Raw genomic sequence first — 20,848 nt, forward strand, 5'->3', positions numbered from 1 at the left:
ACTGCACTATTTGCACAAGTGCAAACTCCATTACTTTTTTTTTTGGTGAGTTTTGAATTCTATTATTCACAGATTGTCACACAGGATCCAGCTTCAGAGTAGCACTGTCACATCTCAGCTCAGAACGTAATGCAGTCATAGGAGTCTACAATGTCTCAAAGCAAGTTTGTTTACATTTGAGTGTGTGTTTCTATATAAACGTGTAGTATATTCATGTGCATGTGTGTGTATAGAACTACATTTGTGTGAGATGCGTGTCAAGAGAATGAAATTTGTGTGTATGATGGATATGATAAAATTCATGGCAAAAAACTGGGCACAATGTCAGTTCTGAAAGTAAAAGTTTTTCATATGTAGTCCATTACTTGCAGATTTCCAAGAACCCATACCTGTACGATTGTCATGTGGAGCTGATCCAAAAACTGAGGGAACTTGGAGAGCTGGACAGACTGCGTGCAGCCAGACAAGCAATGCAGAAGTGCTTTCCTCTCAGTGAAGGTTTGCGGTTCGCTCATCTCAATTGTTAAGTACTGCGCTCCCAGGGGACAGCACTTAGAATTTTATGAAAAATATATTTTATAAAAGTTAAAGGTCCCAAAGCCTTTTACAGCTGTTACAGTGACTTCATATGTTCAGAGGGGTTGGCATGGGATAGCATGGCTCATTCCTCTCCATAGATCACTTTAACCTCCCCTGACCACAGTCAGGTAAAATCAGAATAAAATGCCTTTCCCAAGGACACAACATTATGCCAAAGTGCAGCCTCAAACTCGGGTCAGTGGTGAACACTGGATCAGAAGTAATACCTGATTCTGTTACAGCACCCCCTGTGAAACACCACTCCAGCAAAATAGCCCAGATGGCTAATACTCATCAGTAACTTTCATAGATCATTGTATTTTAATCATTGGTCACTGATAAATGGACACCATTTAAGATATTGTGTGATAAGCTGTTATCGGCCACACTTCTCAACACTATGCTGAGCATTCTTTGGAAATTAATCAATAATTATGTAACATTGTAAAGTTTCTGCTTTTATATCTATATCTATCTACCTCTCTCTCTCTCTCTCTCTCTCTCTCTCTCTCTCTCTCTCTCTCTCTATATATATATATATATATATATATATATATGTGTGTGTGTGTAGTGTGTGTGTGTGTGTGTGTGTGTATGCTTTTTGTGGATGGATTTCACTCTGGTTTTGATTGGTTTGTTTTGGGTATATTCCTTTGTGCTTTTTTAATGTTTATATATATATATATATATATATATATATATATATATATATATATATATATATATATATATATTCTTTTTATTGCTGACTTCTTTCCATACTTAAAGTTTATACTTTTTCATTATTCTAAACCCCTTCACCCACTATAATGTATAGCATTTGATATGTGTTTTTGTCAGTGTCTGTATGTGTATGTTTCGTGCTCAATGACTTTTGTTTCACTCTCTCTACTTTTCAGAAATCTGGTCACAGTGGCTTCAAGATGAAATCCCACTGGCTCAAGAGAAAGAAGACAGAGAGAAAGTTGAAGCTTTATTCAAACTGGCCATACAGGACTATGTCTGTAAGTTTGGAAATCAGATTGAATGATTGATAGGTTTTATGCCTTAGTTTAAGGATAAAAGACATTTAGGAACCTGAAATTGTTATATTGTTAAATTTGTAGTTAAGTGTGGTTGTTGTCATCGTTGTTGCTGTGAGTATGAGTGTGTGTGTGTGTGGGTGTGGGTGTGTGTGTGTGTGTGTGTGAAACAGTTGATTTTATGCCAGTGTGTGTGAAAAACAGTTGATTTTATACCAGTGTCCTGCTAGTTATGCCTTAGATTGTGTGTGTGATGGGAATTGCAACCCACAAACACTGTGCCTTTTTATAGCGTCTCTAAAGGCCTGATCAGTGCGTTGAGTTTATACTAAGCTCTTGCTTCTGCTGCTTTTTCTTTCTTTTCTTTTTTTTTTTTTAACAGCAGATGTGGTATCTATAGATTATACGGGATGTCTGCACCCTCTGCCACCTCAAAACTGAAAGCTGTATTAAACCAACTTCTTCAGTGGCCCAGCACTCAGCTTATATCACAGATTGACATTAGTCACAGCTGTATTTTTATGGTTTCTCCATTGCAGTGGAAAATATTTACATTAAATTACAGCTTAGTCTTTTGTGAAAGATTATGATTCTCAAACTAGGAGGCAAGATTGCACTGGCTCTTAGTGCTGCAGCCTTAGAGGCTAGTTGGCCTTTGGGAACCATCCCCAATGCCGACTGTCCTAAAACCATCTCGGTCAAGAGAGTGGGGATGTACCTTGAGCAACTCTCCACTATAATCAAATTCTAGCCCAAACAGTTGGGACAGCAGTTTGTATTTGTATTTGTATTTCTTTTTTATCACAACAGATTTCTCTGTGTGAAATTCGGGCTGCTCTCCCCAGGGAGAGCCCGTTGCTATACCACAGCGCCACCCATTTTTTTTTGTATGTTTTCCTGCGTGCACTTTTATTTGTTTTTCCTATTGAAGTGGATTTTCCTACAGAATTTTGCCAGGAACAACCCCTTTGTTGCCGTGGTTTCTTTTACGTGCGCTAAGTGCATGCTGCACACGGGACCTCGGTTTATCGTCTCATCCGAATGACTAGCGTCCAGACCACCACTCAAGGTCTAGTGGAGGGGGAGAAAATATCGGCAGCTGAGCCGTGATTCGAATCAGCGCGCTCAAATTCTCTCGCTTCCTAGGCGGACGCGTTATCTCTAGGCCATCACTCCACAGTTGTCTCCACTGCTGTTCTGATGGTCATAGTTGGACACAACTGACTAACATATTCAGTGTCCTACTCCTCCTGTTTCAGCGGTGACTGTGTGGCTGGAGTACGTGCAGTTTGCCATCGGAGGCATGGGGGAGGAGGGAGGCATACAGCACGTGAGGGAGGTGTTTGAGCAGGCCATCACCGCTGTGGGTCTCCATGTCCCCATGGGGGCCACCGTGTGGGAGGCGTACCGAGAGTTTGAGAACGCCCTGCTGACCGGCCTCATGGTGAGTACTGTGCTTTAGCTGTAACGACTTCGTGGTCAGTACTGTGGGTTTGGTTGTTGTTGCTTACACTTGTTTTAAGAATAATGTTTGGCAGTGAGGGTTTTGATTTTTACAGTTGATTTTGCTTCTCAGTTTTACGTCTTTATGCACGTCTCATTCACTGTCAGCAAACAGCTGTCGCTTCCAGATTTTTTGTGAGTGCTGTGTTTACTGACTTTGCTGTGCTTTGCTGACTTAGCTCATGTCGATCTATGATATAAGCCGAGTGTTGAGCGTGAAGTCGCAGCTGTGTTTTATCCAAGGATCGTTGGTTGTGGAGTCAGGGAATAGTTGCTCTGCATGGTGTTCTAAACTTTGATCCCAGAATGGTTGGTGTTTCAGCCCCAGCCTGGTGCCGTGACCACCAAGGAGCAGGAAGAAGCCTTCAGTGTTCAGCACCGGAAAGTGGCCAACCTCTTCAAACGGCAGCTGACCATTCCACTCATGGGTAACCTTGAATAAATGAACTTGGTTTTTATAGAGCATGCAGAAATACCCCCCCCCCCCCCCACACACACACACACACACACTACACAAACACACAAACGACACGAAACAAATGGCTGCACATTAACAGCACACATGCATCCATATGCACGTGCACACACATACACACACATGCTTACATGTATGCACGTGATGCAGTTGATTTAGAAAGTGGGAGGAGAGGAAGTTCATGGCTTTGGCTTACATTGTAGATAGAATATGGTTTTACTGCTTTTTATTTTATTTTATTTTATTTTATTTCTTTTTTTTTTTCTTTTTTTTTAAAGAGAATAAGAGATGTTTTTCTGTATGAAGACATGTTTTTATTTTGACACCTAAGTGTGAGTGTGTGTGTTCTTTACTTTGTAATGTCTTAATACTCTAAATTTTATTTGTTTGATATGAATGTGTGTGTGTGTGTGCGTGTATGTGTATGAGAGAGAGATGGATTGGATTGTAGAGAAAATTGTGTGTTGTGTCTGTGTTCTTCTCTGTGAGTGTGTAGACGTATTGTTTGTATGATTCTTTTTTTCTGTCTGTAGATTGTACAGACACACGAAGTCTGTCATTCCAAAATGATGTCTTACATGATTTGAAAGAAGAATATTGATGTGAGAGCAAACAAAAATTGATAACTCACTGAGTGAATAACCGTTGACTGCCAGCACTTTTCGAGATCATCTGTTTTCCTTATGTCAAGGAAAAAGCTCTGACAAACGCTGAGAATGAGTGTGAGTCTAAGACCAACGTAATATCACCAATTTGAAGAAGACACTGGTTTCAGTTCTCAGGAGAAAAAAAAACCCAAATGATTCTTTGAGAAGCATATGAGTTTTTACTATGACTCATTGATTTTGAAGAGGGAATAAAATTGTTTTTATGATCCTTTCCTGAGCCTGTCAACATCAGTCAGTAGTTCTTCCCCTAATGAAATAAGCAAATGTTTGATGAAATACCTCTGTTAATCTAATGCAGGCATGCCTACTGTTACTGAGGGCCCGTATTTGTCCTGGAAATTGATAAAATGGGCAGGGTGTCCTGCAAATACAGATATATGCTGCATGTTCTGGAAAATTAAAAAAATCTGACCGTAACATTTTTTTTTCCCCTGAAGTATCTACTATCTAGTGGGTACAAGTGTACCCTTAGATGGCTTTCCCACCATTGCCAAAGACACTTCCCTAAGTCTTACGGAAATGCTGCCGAATGTTACCGAAACCATTTAGGAAAAGCCAGAAATGTCCGAACAGGACCAAAGCCATTTTGTTTGCTCGATTTCCATCACCGGTGAAGTAATTTCGGCAAGACCAGTGTGCATGTGGATAAGCACCAACTTTTTGAATGTGGACTGCTTCTGGCTGTCAGATGACTACTGTATGTTGGCTGAGATGTTCCTGAAAATAATACCCTGTCCTTGATTCTAATGTGTGTTGTTCCTGAAAAGCAACATTGGGGGTAGGCATGCCTGCTAATGGAGATAGGCGTCACAGAAGGTTCCAAGAACTCTGTGGATTTAACGGAAAAGGTAGTCAAAGGGATAAAGAAGGGTAGTCAATCTTAGAGCAAGGCGTTTCTTGCAGACTGCTCCCTGTCAAGAGAAGAGACAAGATAAGAATAACTTTATTATCTCACAAAGTGAAATTGCATCAGGTACTGGCTACACACAACTAGACAATCAGCCAACACACACACACACACACACACACACACACACACACAAAAGAAAACAACATTAAACATTACATGATTAACACAGGAGGAATAAACATACAAGCTTTCAAATAAAAGCTCCTCTTCCAGCAGCATTTCCTCTAGACCCTCTCTAAAACATGAAAGTAGTTAGTTGATTGTGTAGGTATATTTGTAACGCTGTATTGTGTATGCGTAGCATGTATGTATGGATGGATGGGTAGATGTTTGTATTATATGTACTACTAGTTTGTATGCGCATATGTACGTTTATTGTGCATGGTTGTGAGTTGAGAACTGACTGTGTTTCGTATGCATGTGTACGTGGATTGTGAAGCGCTTTGTGCAATGAGGAAAGCGCTGATAAATGTCGTCATTATTATTTTTATTATATTTGCTTTTCATGATGACACTATGGACCAGACATGGAGGAAACATTCACGGAGTACCAGGAGTGGCTGGGGGGTACGGTGGACAGGGAGGTTGAGAAGTGCTACAAACGGGCGCTGGAGCAGCTCGGCAGAGTCAAACCCTACGAGCAGCAGTTGGTGAGTTAAGTCTTTGAGTGCCCCAGGATGGGCGCAAAAGCCGACTGATTAGGGCGTTGGACTTTCAGTCTGAGGGTCCTGGGTTCGAATCTCGGTAACAGCACCTGGTGGGTAAAGGGTGAAGATTTTTCCGATCTCCCAGGTCAACGTATGTGCAGACCTGCTATTGCCTGAGCCCCCTTCGTGTGCTATACACAAGCAGAAGATCAAAGACACACGTTAAAGATCCTGTAATCCATGTCAGCGTTCGGTGGGTTATGGAAACAAGAGCATGTCCAGCATGCACACCCGTGAAAATGGAGTATGGCTGCCTGTATGGCGGGGTAAAAGTGGTCATACACGTAAAAACCCACTCGTGTACATATGAGTGAGCGTGGGAGTTGTGGCCCACGAATGAAGAAGAAAAGAAGAGTGCCCCAGGACAGGACAGAAATTTCTGTTCTCTTCTGGTGTGCAAAAAAAAAGTGCCACAGGATGGAAATTTTCCGTCAGCGTCACTGTAGGAAATTTCCCATTATAAAATGATTAAGTTCTTGTGGAGTTGCCAGTAATCGGATAGTGTGCATTTTCATTTCAGAAGGGTATAGGTTATGATAATGTATATATATATTTTTATATGCTTTTGTATGCTTCTGTATGCTTTTTTTTTTCTTCTCATTATTAACGTCCATGATCGAAACTTACCCTTGGCAGATAGTTGTCACTGAGCATAAAATAGGCTTGGCACTGAAAAGGTTTTACAAATAAAATAAGAACAAATAAAGTTAAAGATCTCATAGCCTTCTACGGCCATCAGTGCGTTGCATTCATTTCCATTGTGTCTAGGGCTCGGCAGGGAAAGATGGGGCCCAGTATTGCTCAGTGACATGAGCGGAGGGGTGCGGGGAGGGAGGGGGGGCGGCAGCGGGGGACTGTTGTAATTCCGATATGCATTTTCTTTCCTTCAGTGAAATGATGACCATTCATTTTGGTTCTTTGTGATGTTGTAGCTGGAGTCGGAAGCACCACGACTGGCTGCCTACCAGGCGTACCTGGAGTTTGAGCTGTCGGAGGGCGACCCCGCCCGTGTCCAGTGTCTGTTTGAACGGGCCATACTGGACAACTGCCTGGTGCCAGACCTGTGGCTGCAGTACACAAAGTACCTGGTGAGTTGTCTTCTCCTGTCTGGCTTCAGTGCACATAGTACCTGGTGAGTTGTCTTTTCCTGCCTGGCTGCAGTACACATAGTACCTGGTGAGTTGTCTTTTCCTGTCTGGCTGCAGTACACATAGTTCCTGGTGAATTGTCTTTTCCTGTCTGGCTTTAGAACACAAAGTACCTGGTGAGTCGTCTTTTCCTGCCTGGCTTCAGTGCACAAAGTACCTGGTGAGTTGTCTTTTCCTGTCTGGCTTCAGTGCACATAGTACCTGGTGAGTTGTCTTTTCCTGCCTGGCTGCAGTACACAAAGTACCTGGTGAGTTGTCTTTTCCTGTCTGGCTGCAGTACACATAGTTCCTGGTGAGTTGTCTTTTCCTGTCTGGCTTTAGAACACAAAGTACCTGGTGAGTCGTCTTTTCCTACCTGGCTTCAGTGCACAAAGAACCTGGTGAGTTGTCTTTTCCTGCCTGGCTGCAGTACACAAAGTACCTTGTGAGTTGTCTTTTCCTGTCTGGCTTCAGTGCACATAGTACCTGGTGAGTTGTCTTTTCCTGCCTGGCTGCAGTACACATAGTACCTGGTGAGTTGTCTTTTCCTGTCTGGCTTTAGAACACAAAGTACCTGGTGAGTTGTCTTTTCCTGTCTGGCTTCAGTGCACAAAGTACCTGGTGAGTTGTCTTTTCCTGTCTGGCTTCAGTACACATAGTACCTGGTGAGTTGTCTTTTCCTGCCTGGCTGCAGTACACAAAGTACCTGATGAGTTGTCTTTTCCTGCCTGGCTGCAGTACACAAAGTACCTGATGAGTTCTCTTTTCCTGTCTGGCTTTAGAACACAAGGTACCTGGTGAGTTGTCTTTTCCTGCCTGGCTGCAGTGCACAAAGTACCTGGTGAGTTGTCTTCTCCTGTCTGGCTGCAGTACACTTAAGTACCTGGTGAGTTGTCTTTTCCTGTCTGGCTTCAGTGCACAAAGTACCTGGTGAGTTGTCTTCTCCTGTCTGGCTTCAGTGCACACAGTACCTGGTGAGTTGTCTTTTCCTGTCTGGCTGCAGTACACAAAGTACCTGGTGAGTTGTCTTTTCCTGCCTGGCTGCAGTACACATAGTACCTGGTGAGTTGTCTTTTCCTGCCTGGCTGCAGTACACAAAGTACCTGGTGAGTTGTCTTTTCCTGTCTGGCTTCAGTGCACACTGTACCTAGTGAGTTGTCTTTTCCTGCCTGGCTTTGGAACACACAGTACCTGGTGAGTTGTCTTTTCCTGCCTGGCTTCAGTACACAAAATACCTGGTGAGTTGTCTTTTCCTGTCTGGCTTCAGTTCATGAATTACCTTGTGGGTTGTCAGTACACACAGTACCTGGTGAGTTGTCTTTTCCTGTCTGGCTTTAGAACACAAAGTACCTGGTGAGTTGTCTTTTCCTGTCTGGCTTTAGAACACAAAGTACCTGGTGAGTTGCCTTTTCCTGTCTGGCTTCAGAAGACAAAGTACCTGGTGAGTTGTCTTTTCCTGTCTGGCTTCAGTTCATGAAGTAGGGTACCTGGTGAGTTGTCTTTTCCTGTCTGGCTTCAGAACACATAGTACCTGGTGAGTTGTCTTTTCCTGTCAGGCTTTGCCCTCTCTAGTTGTTGTGGTCAAAACGTTTGACCAGGTTAGAAAAAAAATTCTTGATAAGATGTTTTGTAAATTGTCATGTATATATTTTTGTCAGGGGTACTGTCTGGATTTATTTTTCATACATGAATGTTTGGTTATGTATCGTGCAAGCAGTTTATTCATAAAGTGTTGAGCATGTACAAATTATGTGGGGTTTTTTTTGTTTGTTTTGTTTGTTTTTTCCTCCAGGATGAGAAATTGAAAATCAGGAGCATTTCCATGGCAGCGTACGACCGTGCTTTGCGAAACTGCCCATGGAGCGGGGCGCTGTGGAGAAACTACGTCCTGGCGCTGGAACGTAACGCACAGCCCTTTGACGTGGTGAAAGGTGGGGAGAGGTCTGACAGACTTTAAAAATAGTGTTTAACTGCACAAATCTTTTGTCTGATTGATTAGGAATCAGTTTTGAAATGATGGGCATGTCGTTTATTGTTCTTAAAATCAGTGTAAAACCGGTAGAGCAGGGTGAAATAAATAGAGATATATATAAAAGATAAACTTGAGTTGAGGCTTCCAAAAGAAATTGAGCAGTTCCCAGCTGGTACCTCGAAAATCTGTGGTATTTTCAGGACGAATGGGTAGATTCGTTCATATTTCTTTGTGCCTTCAGGCTTTATAATGGTGCGTACAAATCATACTCTCTTTTTTTTTCTTTTTTTGTCACTTTTTTTTTCTCACAAAAGCATTCATATATACATCATACATATAAGTCACGTTTGTGGCATGTGAGTTGCTTCTGTTTCTTTGTGTTTGTAATAATTGAAAGGGGAAAAAAAAAAGGAAAGAAAGGAAGAAAAAAGAAAAGGAAATCAGACACACACACACATACACTTCCACATGCTCAGAGAAAGAAGAAGAGAGAGAGAGAGACAGTGATGTCGGGAGAGAGGGGAGACAGACTGACAGAAACATGGAAAGAGATCAAACAGTCATATATCTTTCTACTTTTGACATATCCAAAAAGGTGTGTTTTAAATGATTGAATAGATGCAAATCTGCAAAGTTGAAAAAGCACAAGAACTTAATCTTCATGACATGCATAATTATTGATTTTTATGAAGCATAATTGACACTTTGAGGATATACACATTTATACATGTACATGCATGGCATCTCATATAAGACTACATAGAAACATACATATGTACACATAGTAAAGAGTGGTAACTCTCCATTCACAAGGTACACAACTGCAAGTCAGTGCTGCTTACGCTACCGATTCAGGTAGCACACAGGTAAATAAAAGGTACATTGGAACAAACCCAAAAAAGGAAGTGCGGGGCCTGTCCCTATACCAATCATTTGACATGAGCACACAGCAGCAAAGACAGAAGAAATGTGCAAACACAAATTAGCTTTTATTCAAGACTGGCATAGCCTCTTTAATCCTGAACAAGCGACACAGAACACATAGACAATACAGAACAAACACATGGTTGCCTCGGTGGTTTTTCAACGGGAAATTAATAATGAGACCAGGAGATGAAATGATTAACAAATAGTAAAGAGTGGTAGCATATGTACAAATACAAAAGGTTGTATTCTAGTGACACCCTTTCACATATATGTATGTGTGTATGTATGTATGCGCATGCACTAAAGAACTGACTAAAGGTTGTGGGTTGTGCAGGCCTCCACCTGGCAGATGTGGGGAAGCATATACTCTAATTTTGGATTTGTCCAAGCATACTGACACCTCGTGAAACTGAAAGTGAAAATGGGAAACCTTTGTGTTGGTGCAGGAGCCATGGACAAAGCTCTGATGGCCGGTTTCACAGAGGCGTCAGATTACTTGCAGGTGTGGACTGTGTACATTGACTACCTTAGACGTCGCATCGACTGGACAAAAGGTGTGTGTGTGCCAAGTGGTTGTGTCAGATCCGCTCTTGTTGATTGTGTCAGTGATCTGTTTTTATATATGTGTGTGTGTGTGTGTGTGTGTGTGTGCCAAGTGGTTGTGTCAGATTTGCTGTCGTTGAATGTGTGAATAATCTGCATTTATGTATACAAATGTGTGTGTAGCAAGTGGTTGTGTCAGGTCTGCTCTCCTTGAATGTGTGAATACTCAGCTTTTATGTGTGTGTGTGGCAAATGGTTGTGTTGGACCTACAGTCGTTGAATGTGTCAGTGAACTGTTTTTATATGTGTGAGTTTTTAAGTGGTTGTGTCAGATCTGCTCTCCTTGAATGTGTGAATACTATGCATTTATGTATGTGTGTGTGTGTGTAGCAAGTGGTTGCGTCAAATCTGCTGTCTTTGAATGGGTGAATAATCTGCTTTTATATGTGCATGTGCCAAGCAATTGTGTTAGATCTGCTCTCCTTGAATCTGTCAATAATCTGCTTTGATATTTGTGCGTGGCAAATGGATGTGTCAGAATCTGTTCCGGCTGATGGTGTGAATAGTCTGCTTTTATATGTGAGCAGACAGAGATGCAAAGAATAAAATGATATTTAAGTGGATAAAGAATATGAACAGTTCTCTCTGGTTTGTGTGTATTGTGAATGCAAAAAAGATGATAGCAAATAAATAGATGAACAGATAAGCCAATGTCTGTACAAATATTGATGTGAATTTGTGTGTGTGTGTATATTGTTGTTGTTGTTTTTTTTTTGTTTTTTGTTGTTTTTTTTGTTTGTTTGTTTGTTTGTTTTTAATATATTTATATATTTGTTTGTTCCTTTATTTCTTTCTTTATTGTGTAGCACTCTTCTTCTTCTTCTGCGTTCGTGGGCTGCAACTCCCACGTTCACTCGTATATACGCGAGTGGACTTTTATGTGTATGACCGTTTTTAACCCGCCATGTAGGCAGCCATACTCTGCTTTCGGGGGTGTGCATGCTGGGTATATTCTTGTTTCCATAACCCACCGAACGCTGACATGGATTACAGGATCTTTAACGTGCGTATTTGATCTTCTGCTTGCGTATACACACGATTGTGTAGCACTGAGTTTTCACTTTCAGACCACGAGCAAGACCTGGAGACCTTCCGACTGACGGTTGAGAGAGCTGCTGATCACCTGTATGAAAGTGAGTTTGGTTACCTCTTCTGTTAACTCTTTCCATACGAACGGCGAAAGAGACGACGTGAACAGCGTTTCACCCCAATTACCGTCATCAAAATATTGCAAGCGGAAGGCTCTTATACTGAAGACGTGAATGTTGACAAAGAATATCACAATTCTGACGATGGAAGCTAAAGGTTGGGTCATTCAGACACCCACTGGACATCCGAGGGGTCTGTGTAGAGGAGAAGAGAGGACTGGCCGTACTGAGTGAGTTAATGATAACAATGATAGTAATAGCAATAGTAAAAACAATGATAATGATAATTATGATAATAACATTAATGATAATATTCATCATCTTCATCATCATCATCATCATCATCATATTTATCATCAACGTAATGACGGTATTAAAAAAAAAAAAAAAAAAAAAAAGACTGTGATTTGTATAGAAGTTTAGACTCAGTGTGCTGGCAGTCGCCCATAGAGATGGCTTACCACACTCAGCAACATGCAGACACAACCCTTAGAAATGGCTAACCACATGCAGACACAACCCTTAGAAATGGCTAACCACATGCAGACACAACCCTTAGAAATGGCTAACCACACTCAACCACATGCAGACACAACCCTTAGAAATGGCTAACCACACTCAACCACATGCAGACACAACCCTTAGAAATGGTTAACCACACTCAACCACATGCAGACACGCACCCATAGAAATGGCTAACCACACTCAACCACATGCAGACACAACCCTTAGAAATGGCTAACCACACTCAACCACATGCAGACATGCACCCATAAAAAAGGTGATGGTTGTCCTAGCGCGTGCACAGTGAGCGGACTTTGGGCCAGACAGTAGTCTGAACACTTGTAGACACACTCACATGTGTGAGCAGACTTTGGGCCAGACAGTAGTCCTGACACATGTACAAACACACACACACACCTAATGAGCAGACTTGGGGCCAGACAGCAGTGCGAACACTTGAATACACACACACACACACCAATGTGAGCAGACTTTGGACTGGACAGTAGTCCTAGTGTGTACACACACACACACACACACACACACACACACACACACACACACACACACTCCAATATATCTGCATACACAGAGTCAGTTAGGGTCTGGGTTCAAATCCCGCTGTCGCCCCTTCTCCCAAGTTTGACTGGACAGTTGAACTGCACTCAGTGCCTGACTTATCACATTGGGTTATGCAGCTGGTCAAGCATCTGCTGAGCAGATAGGGTGTTGTAGCATATATGGGTTTGTCCAAATGCAGTGACGCCTCCTTGAGAAACTGAAACTGAAGAAACTGAAACCTAACACACACACACACACACACACACACACACACCTGTGTCTTTAGGAATTAACTGTCTTATGCTCGGACAATGAATGAGTAGATGACGTACAGTTATTTGCTTACCGCATATACATTTTATATTTTTAGAAAATTTTGTGCGAAAGGCATTTAAACGAATTCTATACATTAGACTTGTAATTTGTCTTGAATGTGCTGATGGTGTCAAATTTACAAAATGTTTGGGATTCATTGCTTAGAATGTTTTCGGTAATTTTAAACTCCAGTCCAGTTGGTATCCTCCTTTGATGTATCATAATTAATGTTATTTATATTTACATTGTTGTAGGTTGTTACTTGTTGATATGCATATACATATTCTTCTTCCAGTGACACCTCATTCACTACACACCACAATCTCTTTAGACCTTTTTCTTATATGTAATATACTTTTCCTCTGATACATAACATGAATACTTTTTTACGCTAATATTCACATGCATTCCCTTTCCTTTATCCACTTCTTTTACTCCTTTCCGTCTAAAAACACTTATAGTGAATAGACGTTAAACTGAAGATAAAACACACCCCTGTGTGAGCAGACTTTGGGCTGGACGGCGACCCGGAAGCTAGCCTGCGACAGCACCGGGCGAGGATCGAGGCACGGCACTGCGGCAACATGGCGGGCGCCAGAGAGCTGTGGAACCAGGTGATGCAGGAGGGCTACGGCAGCCAGGCCTCCATGTGGCTCAGCTACTACCGCTTGGAAAGGTGGGTGGGCAGCAAGGTGGCAGAGCGGTTAAGGCACTTAACCTGCTAGTACAGCGTCAGTCAGGGTCTGGGGGAGAACCGTACAATCCAGGTCTTGCCCTTTGCGGAAGGAGGGGGGTAGAGGAGGTTCAGGGTAATGTGTGTGTGTGTGTGTGTGTGTGTGTGTGTTGGAGCTCATGTACGTTTATATGTATTTGACTGTGCTTTCATATCTGTGAAACTGCATGTTTGGTGCATATCTGTTATGCATGTGTGGGTGTATGTGTGAATGTGTGTCTTCATGTTTTACATTCATTTGCTTATTTATCGTCATTGTTGTCTTATTTATTCATTTATTTATTATTATTATTATTTTATTATCATTATCATTACCACTACCTTTTTTATATCATAATTATTATTTATTTATTTATTTATTTATTTATGTAAGCTTATCTATTATTTATTCCCCTTTTTTTTTCTTTTTTTTTTCTTCTCAAGGCCTGACTAAGCGCGTTGGGTTACGCTGCTGGTCAGGCATCTGCTTGGCAGATGTGGTGTAGCGTATATGGATTTGTCCGAACGCAGTGACGCCTCCTTGAGCTACTGAAACTGAAACTGAAACTGTCGGAAGATTGGCTGGAAAAACTGAGCATCCAGTCATTCAGATGAGATATGAAAAAAAAATTTTTTTTTTAAATCCAGGTCCCTGTGTGTAGCGTGTACTTGGGCTATCGAAAAAGGAACCCATGGCAACGTGTTCTGTGGCAAAAATTCTGTAGAAGGCCTCTCTGATAGGCACACAAGGCTTGACTTGCGAGTTGGGGTGTGCTGCTGGTCAGGCATCCGGATGCCTAGCGGATGTGGTGTAGCTTATATGGATTTGTACAAACGCTGTAACGACTCCTTGAGAAACTAAAACGGAAAGACAAATGCTTTTTTTTTTTTTTTTTTTTTTTTTTTTTTTTTTTTTTTTTTGTCAAGATGAATTCAGTTGTTTCTTCTTCATCTGTGTTTAGGGGCTGCAATCCCCAGCGGTCGCTTGTATATACAAATGGGCTTTTTACATGTAGAACAGTATTACCTGTCATGTAGGCATCCATTCTAACTACAGGGATGTGCATGTTGAACTGTATTACCTGTCATGTAGGCATCCATCCTTACTACAGGGATGTGCATGTTGAACTGTATTACCAGTCATGTAGGGATCCGTCCTTACTACAGGGATGTGCATGTAGAATTGTATTACCTGTCATGTAGGCATCCATCCTTACTACAGGGATGTGCATGTTGAACTGTATTACCTGTCATGTAGGCATCCATCCTTACTACAGGGATGTGCATGTAGAACTGTATTACCTGTCATGTAGGCATCCGTCCTTACTACAGGGATGTGCATGTAGAACTGTATTACCTGTCATGTAGGCATCCGTCCTTACTACAGGGATGTGCATATTGAACTGTATTACCAGTCATGTACACATCCATCCTTACTACAGGGATGTGCATGTTGAACTGTATTACCTGTCATGTAGGCATCCGTCCTTACTACAGGGATGTGCATGTAGAACTGTATTACCTGTCATGTAGGCATCCATCCTTACTACAGGGATGTGCATGCTTGGTTTGTTCTTCTTGCCATAACCCCCAAAATGCTGACATTGATTGATAGATCTCTATTGCACATATTTTATCTTTCATATGGGTATACTCGATGGAAGGGGGTTGGGTGGGGGGGGGGGGGGGGGGATCTAGGGCTCTAACTGTTCAGCTACCACACCTGTCACTTTCAGTTGCTTGACTGTTTTCTGTTTCTTCTCAAATGAAAATGGGTGGATGGATATCTGACTGTTTTTTTTCAGTCACTTTTGGTTGTTGTGTTTTTGTTTTGTTTTTTGAGGCAGTGACCAGCTCTTCCTTTTTATCCCAAAATATATTCAGGTTTTTAGAGGAGTAGTTGTGTTTTGTTTTTTGTTGTTGTTATTTTTGTGGGTTTTTTATTTTATTTTTGTGAGTGTTGTGTGTGTCATTTTCTCTGAATGAAACATGATGGATGTATGAGTGACTCTTGTCTTTGATCGCTCTCTCTCTCTCTCTCTCTCTCTCTCTCTCTCTCTCTCTCTCTCTCTCTCTTCTCTTCTCTCTCTCTCTTTCCAAACATAAGTTTACAAAGAAAAGTGTTTGAATCTTGTTGTTCTTTATTGTTAGTTTATTTTGTTTTGTTTTTGTCTTTTTTTTTTTTGTCTTTTTTTTTTTGTCGTTGCTTGTAAGCAAACCTCCCTGAACTGTTGATTTAACTTTTCTCTTTTCACTTTATAGGACTGCTTGAAGAATTGATTGACTTCTCTTGTTTCTTTTTCTTTTAATTTATCACAGAAACGCTCATAAAATGGATTTTTATTTATCATATTAATGGCATGTGGTAATTTTTTGTTTTGTTTACTGTCTAACATAAGTTATTTGAAAAAAAACAACACACAAACAAACCCCCAAAATACGTAAATCTGTGTGAAACTGTTGACTTTTGCAGAACCTTTGGTGACGTGAAACACTGCCGGAGAATTCTTCAGCGAGCATTGAACTCTGTCACCGATTGGTTGGAGTGCATCACGCAGGCCTACATCGACTTTGAACGGGAAGAAGGTGACAGTGTCTGTCTGTCTGATCTGAAAGTCACTTTAGATGTTGATCCACAGCACATTACCATCAGCTTCGGATCTACTCCACTTACGCATACCCATATTCAAACTCTCGACTGTTGGCCGCCGTTCTTTCTCTGTCTCTGGACCTTGCATTTGGAATGAACTTCCTCTTTCGCTTCGTCAAGTCTCCACACTCAGCTCTTTCAAGTCTGGCCTTAAAACCCACCTCTTCCCAAAATAGCCTCCCTTCCCTGCCTCTTCCTTGTCTTTAGTTTCTCCAGTTTTAGAGTTATGCGTGCGTGAGAATGACTGGTGCGAAAGCGCTTAGATTTGTCTATGCACAAGATTCAGCGCTATATAAGTACCATTATTATTATTAATATTATGATGTACATGAGAACAGTTATAATATGTAATGTGGTAGAGACCCTCTCCGAATCTCCGAAAGAAGAGGGGAAAACCTCTGACGATGTAAAAAGAGGGTCCCTCGCCACAGGCCAAATGCTCAGACGGAAGCAGACCACTCCAGAGTAAAATAAACAAATGTTTTACTTCCATTCACAAGACACGAACCTCAGTAAAATAAACAAATGTTTTACTTCCATTTACAAGACACGAACCTCAGTAAAATAAACAAATGTTTTACTTCCATTCGCAAGACACGAACCTCAGTAAAATAAACAAATGTTTTACTTCCATTCACAAGACACGAACCTCAGTAAAATAAACAAATGTTTTACTTCCATTTACAAGACACGAACCTCAGTAAAATAAACAAATGTTTTACTTCCATTCGCAAGACACGAACCTCAGTAAAATAAACAAATGTTTTACTTCCATTCACAAGACACGAACCTCAGTAAAATAAACAAATGTTTTATTTCCATTCACAAGACACGAACCTCAGTAAAATAAACAAATGTTTTACTTCCATTCACAAGACACGAACCTCAGTAAAATAAACAAATGTTTTACTTCCATTCACAAGACACGAACCTCAGTAAAATAAACAAATGTTTTATATCCATTCACAAGACACGAACCTCAGTAAAATAAACAAATGTTTTACTTCCATTCACAAGACACGAACCTCAGTAAAATAAACAAATGTTTTATTTTCATTCACAAGACACGAACCTCAGTAAAATAAACAAATGTTTTACTTCCATTCACAGGACACGAACCTCAGTAAAATAAACAAATGTTTTATTTCCATTCACAAGACAACGAACATTTAAGAATAGAAAGACCTGACTGATTCCCCCAAACCGGTAATATTTTCCTCCCTTCTTGCCCAGCCTAGAGCCACAAGCTAGAAAAGAAGAGTGAATGACGTCGTTGTCTTGCTAGGTGGTGAATAAAGATCCAAGGTACTTGATTTGAAACTCGTTCAGTAGACACATGCACATACACAGGCATGTACATGTATACACATGCACATGCAAACAGGCATGGGTTTGGGCTTCCACACACATGTGCACACACACACACATATTCTCTCTCTCTCTCTCTCTCTCTCTCTCTCTCTCTCTCTCATTCAGTCACACACTCACACCCTCACAGGCAACTGTCTTATTCATGGATAAACCCTTTACCCTCCTTAGGAAGATATCGGACAACACCCAAACTCAGCATCTTGTCATTAGTGCAATACAGTGGCATTTCATACTGTCAGTGTCTGTATATTCCTTCTCATAGTCTTCCAGCATGTCTGAACACCTAAAGTCAACACTTACATTCACACAGAGTTGTAGTATTTCACGATGCTTGTTTGTTTTAAAAAGTATCTTCCTCAACACCCAAAATCAACAACTTGAAATGCAGACAAAGTTGCGTTCTTTCACACTGTATTGGGAAGGTAACCATGAAAGCACTGACAGTATGAAATGCCACTCCACTGCATGAATGACAAGGTGTTGAGTTTGAGTGTTCAGGTACAATGGAAGACTAATGAGAAGGTGCCTATGAAAGCACTGACAGTATGAAATGCCACAACATTGCATGAATGACAAGGTGTTGGGTTTGAAGACTATGAAAAACTGCCTGTGAAAGCACTGACAGTATGAAATGTCACAACATTGCCTGAATGACAAGATGTTGAGTTTGAAGACTATGAAAAACTGCCTGTGAAAGCACTTACAGTATGAAATGCCACAACTAGCATGAATGACAAGATGTTGAGTTTGAAGACTGTGAAAAGCTGCCTGTGAAAGCTCTAACAGTAAGAAATGCCACAACATTGCATGAATGACAAGGTGTTGGGTTTGAAGACTATGAAAAAGCTGCCTATGAAAGCACTTACAGTATGAAATGTCACAACATTGCATGAATGACAAGGTGTTGGGTTTGAAGACTATGAAAAACTGCCTGTGAAAGCTCTAACTGTATGAAATGTCACAACACTGCATGAATGACAAGATGTTTGGTTTGGATGTTCAGGCACGTTGGAAGACTACGAAGTGGCGTACAGCAAATGTGAGGCACAGCTGGCCAGGGTGAACGAGAGGAAAGCAAAGGTACGTTAACTGTGGAGTGGTGTGGTGGCCAAGCAGTAAACCACCCACATAGAAAGCCAGAGAATCCGAGCACATGGGGTCAGATCACCAGAATACTCTCTCCACTTTGATAATAAAACAGGTACGCATGCAAGCACAAAAAAGAAAAAGGCGGTAATGCACTATAGTGCTTTCCGTATTCACAGATATCTGTTTCAATACCGTACCGTACCGTACCATACCATACCATACCATATCCTACAACACAATACAATACAATACAATACAATGCAATACAGATTACAATATTCATTGATTGATTTGGATGTAGCACGGTCGGAGACCAAGCTCTAAGTGCTTTACAAACACTGGGTCATGAAACTGAAGACTACTTACTACACTACACACACATACACTACACACACACACACATACACTATACACACACACACACACACATCCCACCACACACACACACACACACACACACACAAACATACACCCCACTACACACACACAAACACACACCCCACTACACACGCACACACACAGACACAACACACACACACACACACACTATAACCAACACCCACATTATGCAGTACTTGTCACCACCACCACCACCCACACCAAGGCAGTGTATGTATGTGTGTGTGTGTGTGTGTGTGTGTGTGTGAACCAGGCAGCAGAGAAGGAGGCAGCCCTGAAAGAGCAGCAGAAGCAGAAGAAGAAGCAGCAGCAGCAGAAAGAGCACAAGAAGGGAGACAAGGCCGGGGGCGACAAGGGAGAGCAGGCTGGAGCACAGCAGACGGGGCTGGGCGCCGGGAAGTGGTCGGCAGCGGTGACAGGGGCCCGCAGCATGGAGGACAAAGGTCGCAAGCGGAAGGTGAGGGAGGGAGGTGAGGGAGGGAGGGTCTGTGTGCAAATTGGGAGTTGGGGGGGGGGGGGGGGGGGGGGGGGGGGGGGGGCTGTCATTGTGTGATTGGCATGAATTACTTTTTCTTTCTTTTTTTTCTTTTTTTTTTTAACTGTCATAGGTTTAGCTGGGTTTTTTTTGTTTTTGTTTGTTTTTTGGTTTTTTTTAGGAGAAATCAGTGGATGCCTAAAAGTTCTGCAAGTGAGCAGGATAGTTTCAGCATCCCTGGAAGTTGGGTTGTTGTTTTTTTTGGGTTTTTTTTGTTTTTTGGTGTTTTTTTTGTCTTTTGTATCTTTTTTTGTTGTTGTCTTTTTTATCTTTTTGTCTCTCTCTTTTTTTTTTCCCCTTCCATCATCATTTTTCTCCTTTCTGTTGTCTTTCCTTTTTTTTTCTTTTTTTTTCCTCATGTTTTTAATCTGTCTTCTTCCCAATGGCATGTTCAAACACATACAAGACCATGCAACATATATATTACACATACATGATGGCTTCACACAAAATCATACTCCCTGAAAGAGAAGTATGGTATACATACACACACACACACCCTCTCACTCTCTCTCTGTGTCTCCTTTACTCACTCAATCCCCTCCCTCTCCACAATGTTTAGCTGTTGTTTGTGTAGGTTTATTCTGTTCCTTATGTATATTGATTGATATGTGTGTGTGTCTTTTCTCTCTGTCTCTCTCTCTCTCTCTCTGTCTCTCTCTCTCTCTCTCTCTCTCTCTCTGTGTGTTGGGTTTATCCTGTTTCTTATGTATATTGATTGTGTGTGTGTGTGTGTCTCTTTCTGTCTCTGTCTCTGTATCAATATATATATATATATATATATATATATATATATATATATATATATATATATATATATATATATATATATATATTGATGATAGAAAGATAATTATAAATATCAGTATAGATGTTTGACTCACTTGTGTTCGGTTCGGTTGTCTCTGTGTGTGTGTGTGTCCGTGGTAAACTTTAACATTGACATTTTCTCTGCAAATACTTTGTCAGTTGACACCAAATTAGGCATAAAAATAGGAAAAATTCAGTTCTTTCCAGCAGACCTCTCCATGCGGACTGAGGCTCTCCTCCGTTGGTGCCACAGCAAGGGCA

The 20,848-nt window shown here is 41.3% G+C and overlaps 1 protein-coding gene across 2 annotated transcripts in view; it reads left to right on the forward strand.

Moving 5' to 3' along the window:
- LOC143274758 (spliceosome associated factor 3, U4/U6 recycling protein-like) overlaps positions 1 to 20,848 on the forward strand; it is a 42,193-nt gene that overhangs the window by 665 nt on the left and 20,680 nt on the right. For both annotated transcript variants that reach the window (XR_013053304.1, XM_076578676.1), the window contains exons 2-14: positions 372 to 498; positions 1,479 to 1,583; positions 2,861 to 3,045; positions 3,427 to 3,532; positions 5,683 to 5,807; positions 6,797 to 6,952; positions 8,784 to 8,922; positions 10,337 to 10,444; positions 11,561 to 11,626; positions 13,529 to 13,697; positions 16,207 to 16,319; positions 18,758 to 18,834; positions 19,496 to 19,699. Coding sequence is in view for 1 of the 2 variants with exons in the window: in XM_076578676.1 (XP_076434791.1) it covers positions 372 to 498; positions 1,479 to 1,583; positions 2,861 to 3,045; positions 3,427 to 3,532; positions 5,683 to 5,807; positions 6,797 to 6,952; positions 8,784 to 8,922; positions 10,337 to 10,444; positions 11,561 to 11,626; positions 13,529 to 13,697; positions 16,207 to 16,319; positions 18,758 to 18,834; positions 19,496 to 19,699 (1,680 nt within the window). In the remaining variant the exon portion in view is untranslated. The remainder of the gene's footprint in view (positions 1 to 371; positions 499 to 1,478; positions 1,584 to 2,860; positions 3,046 to 3,426; positions 3,533 to 5,682; positions 5,808 to 6,796; positions 6,953 to 8,783; positions 8,923 to 10,336; positions 10,445 to 11,560; positions 11,627 to 13,528; positions 13,698 to 16,206; positions 16,320 to 18,757; positions 18,835 to 19,495; positions 19,700 to 20,848) is intronic.

This window comes from Babylonia areolata, chromosome 29 (genome assembly GCF_041734735.1).
Source record: "Babylonia areolata isolate BAREFJ2019XMU chromosome 29, ASM4173473v1, whole genome shotgun sequence".
Classification (NCBI taxonomy): Eukaryota; Metazoa; Mollusca; class Gastropoda; order Neogastropoda; family Buccinidae; genus Babylonia; species Babylonia areolata.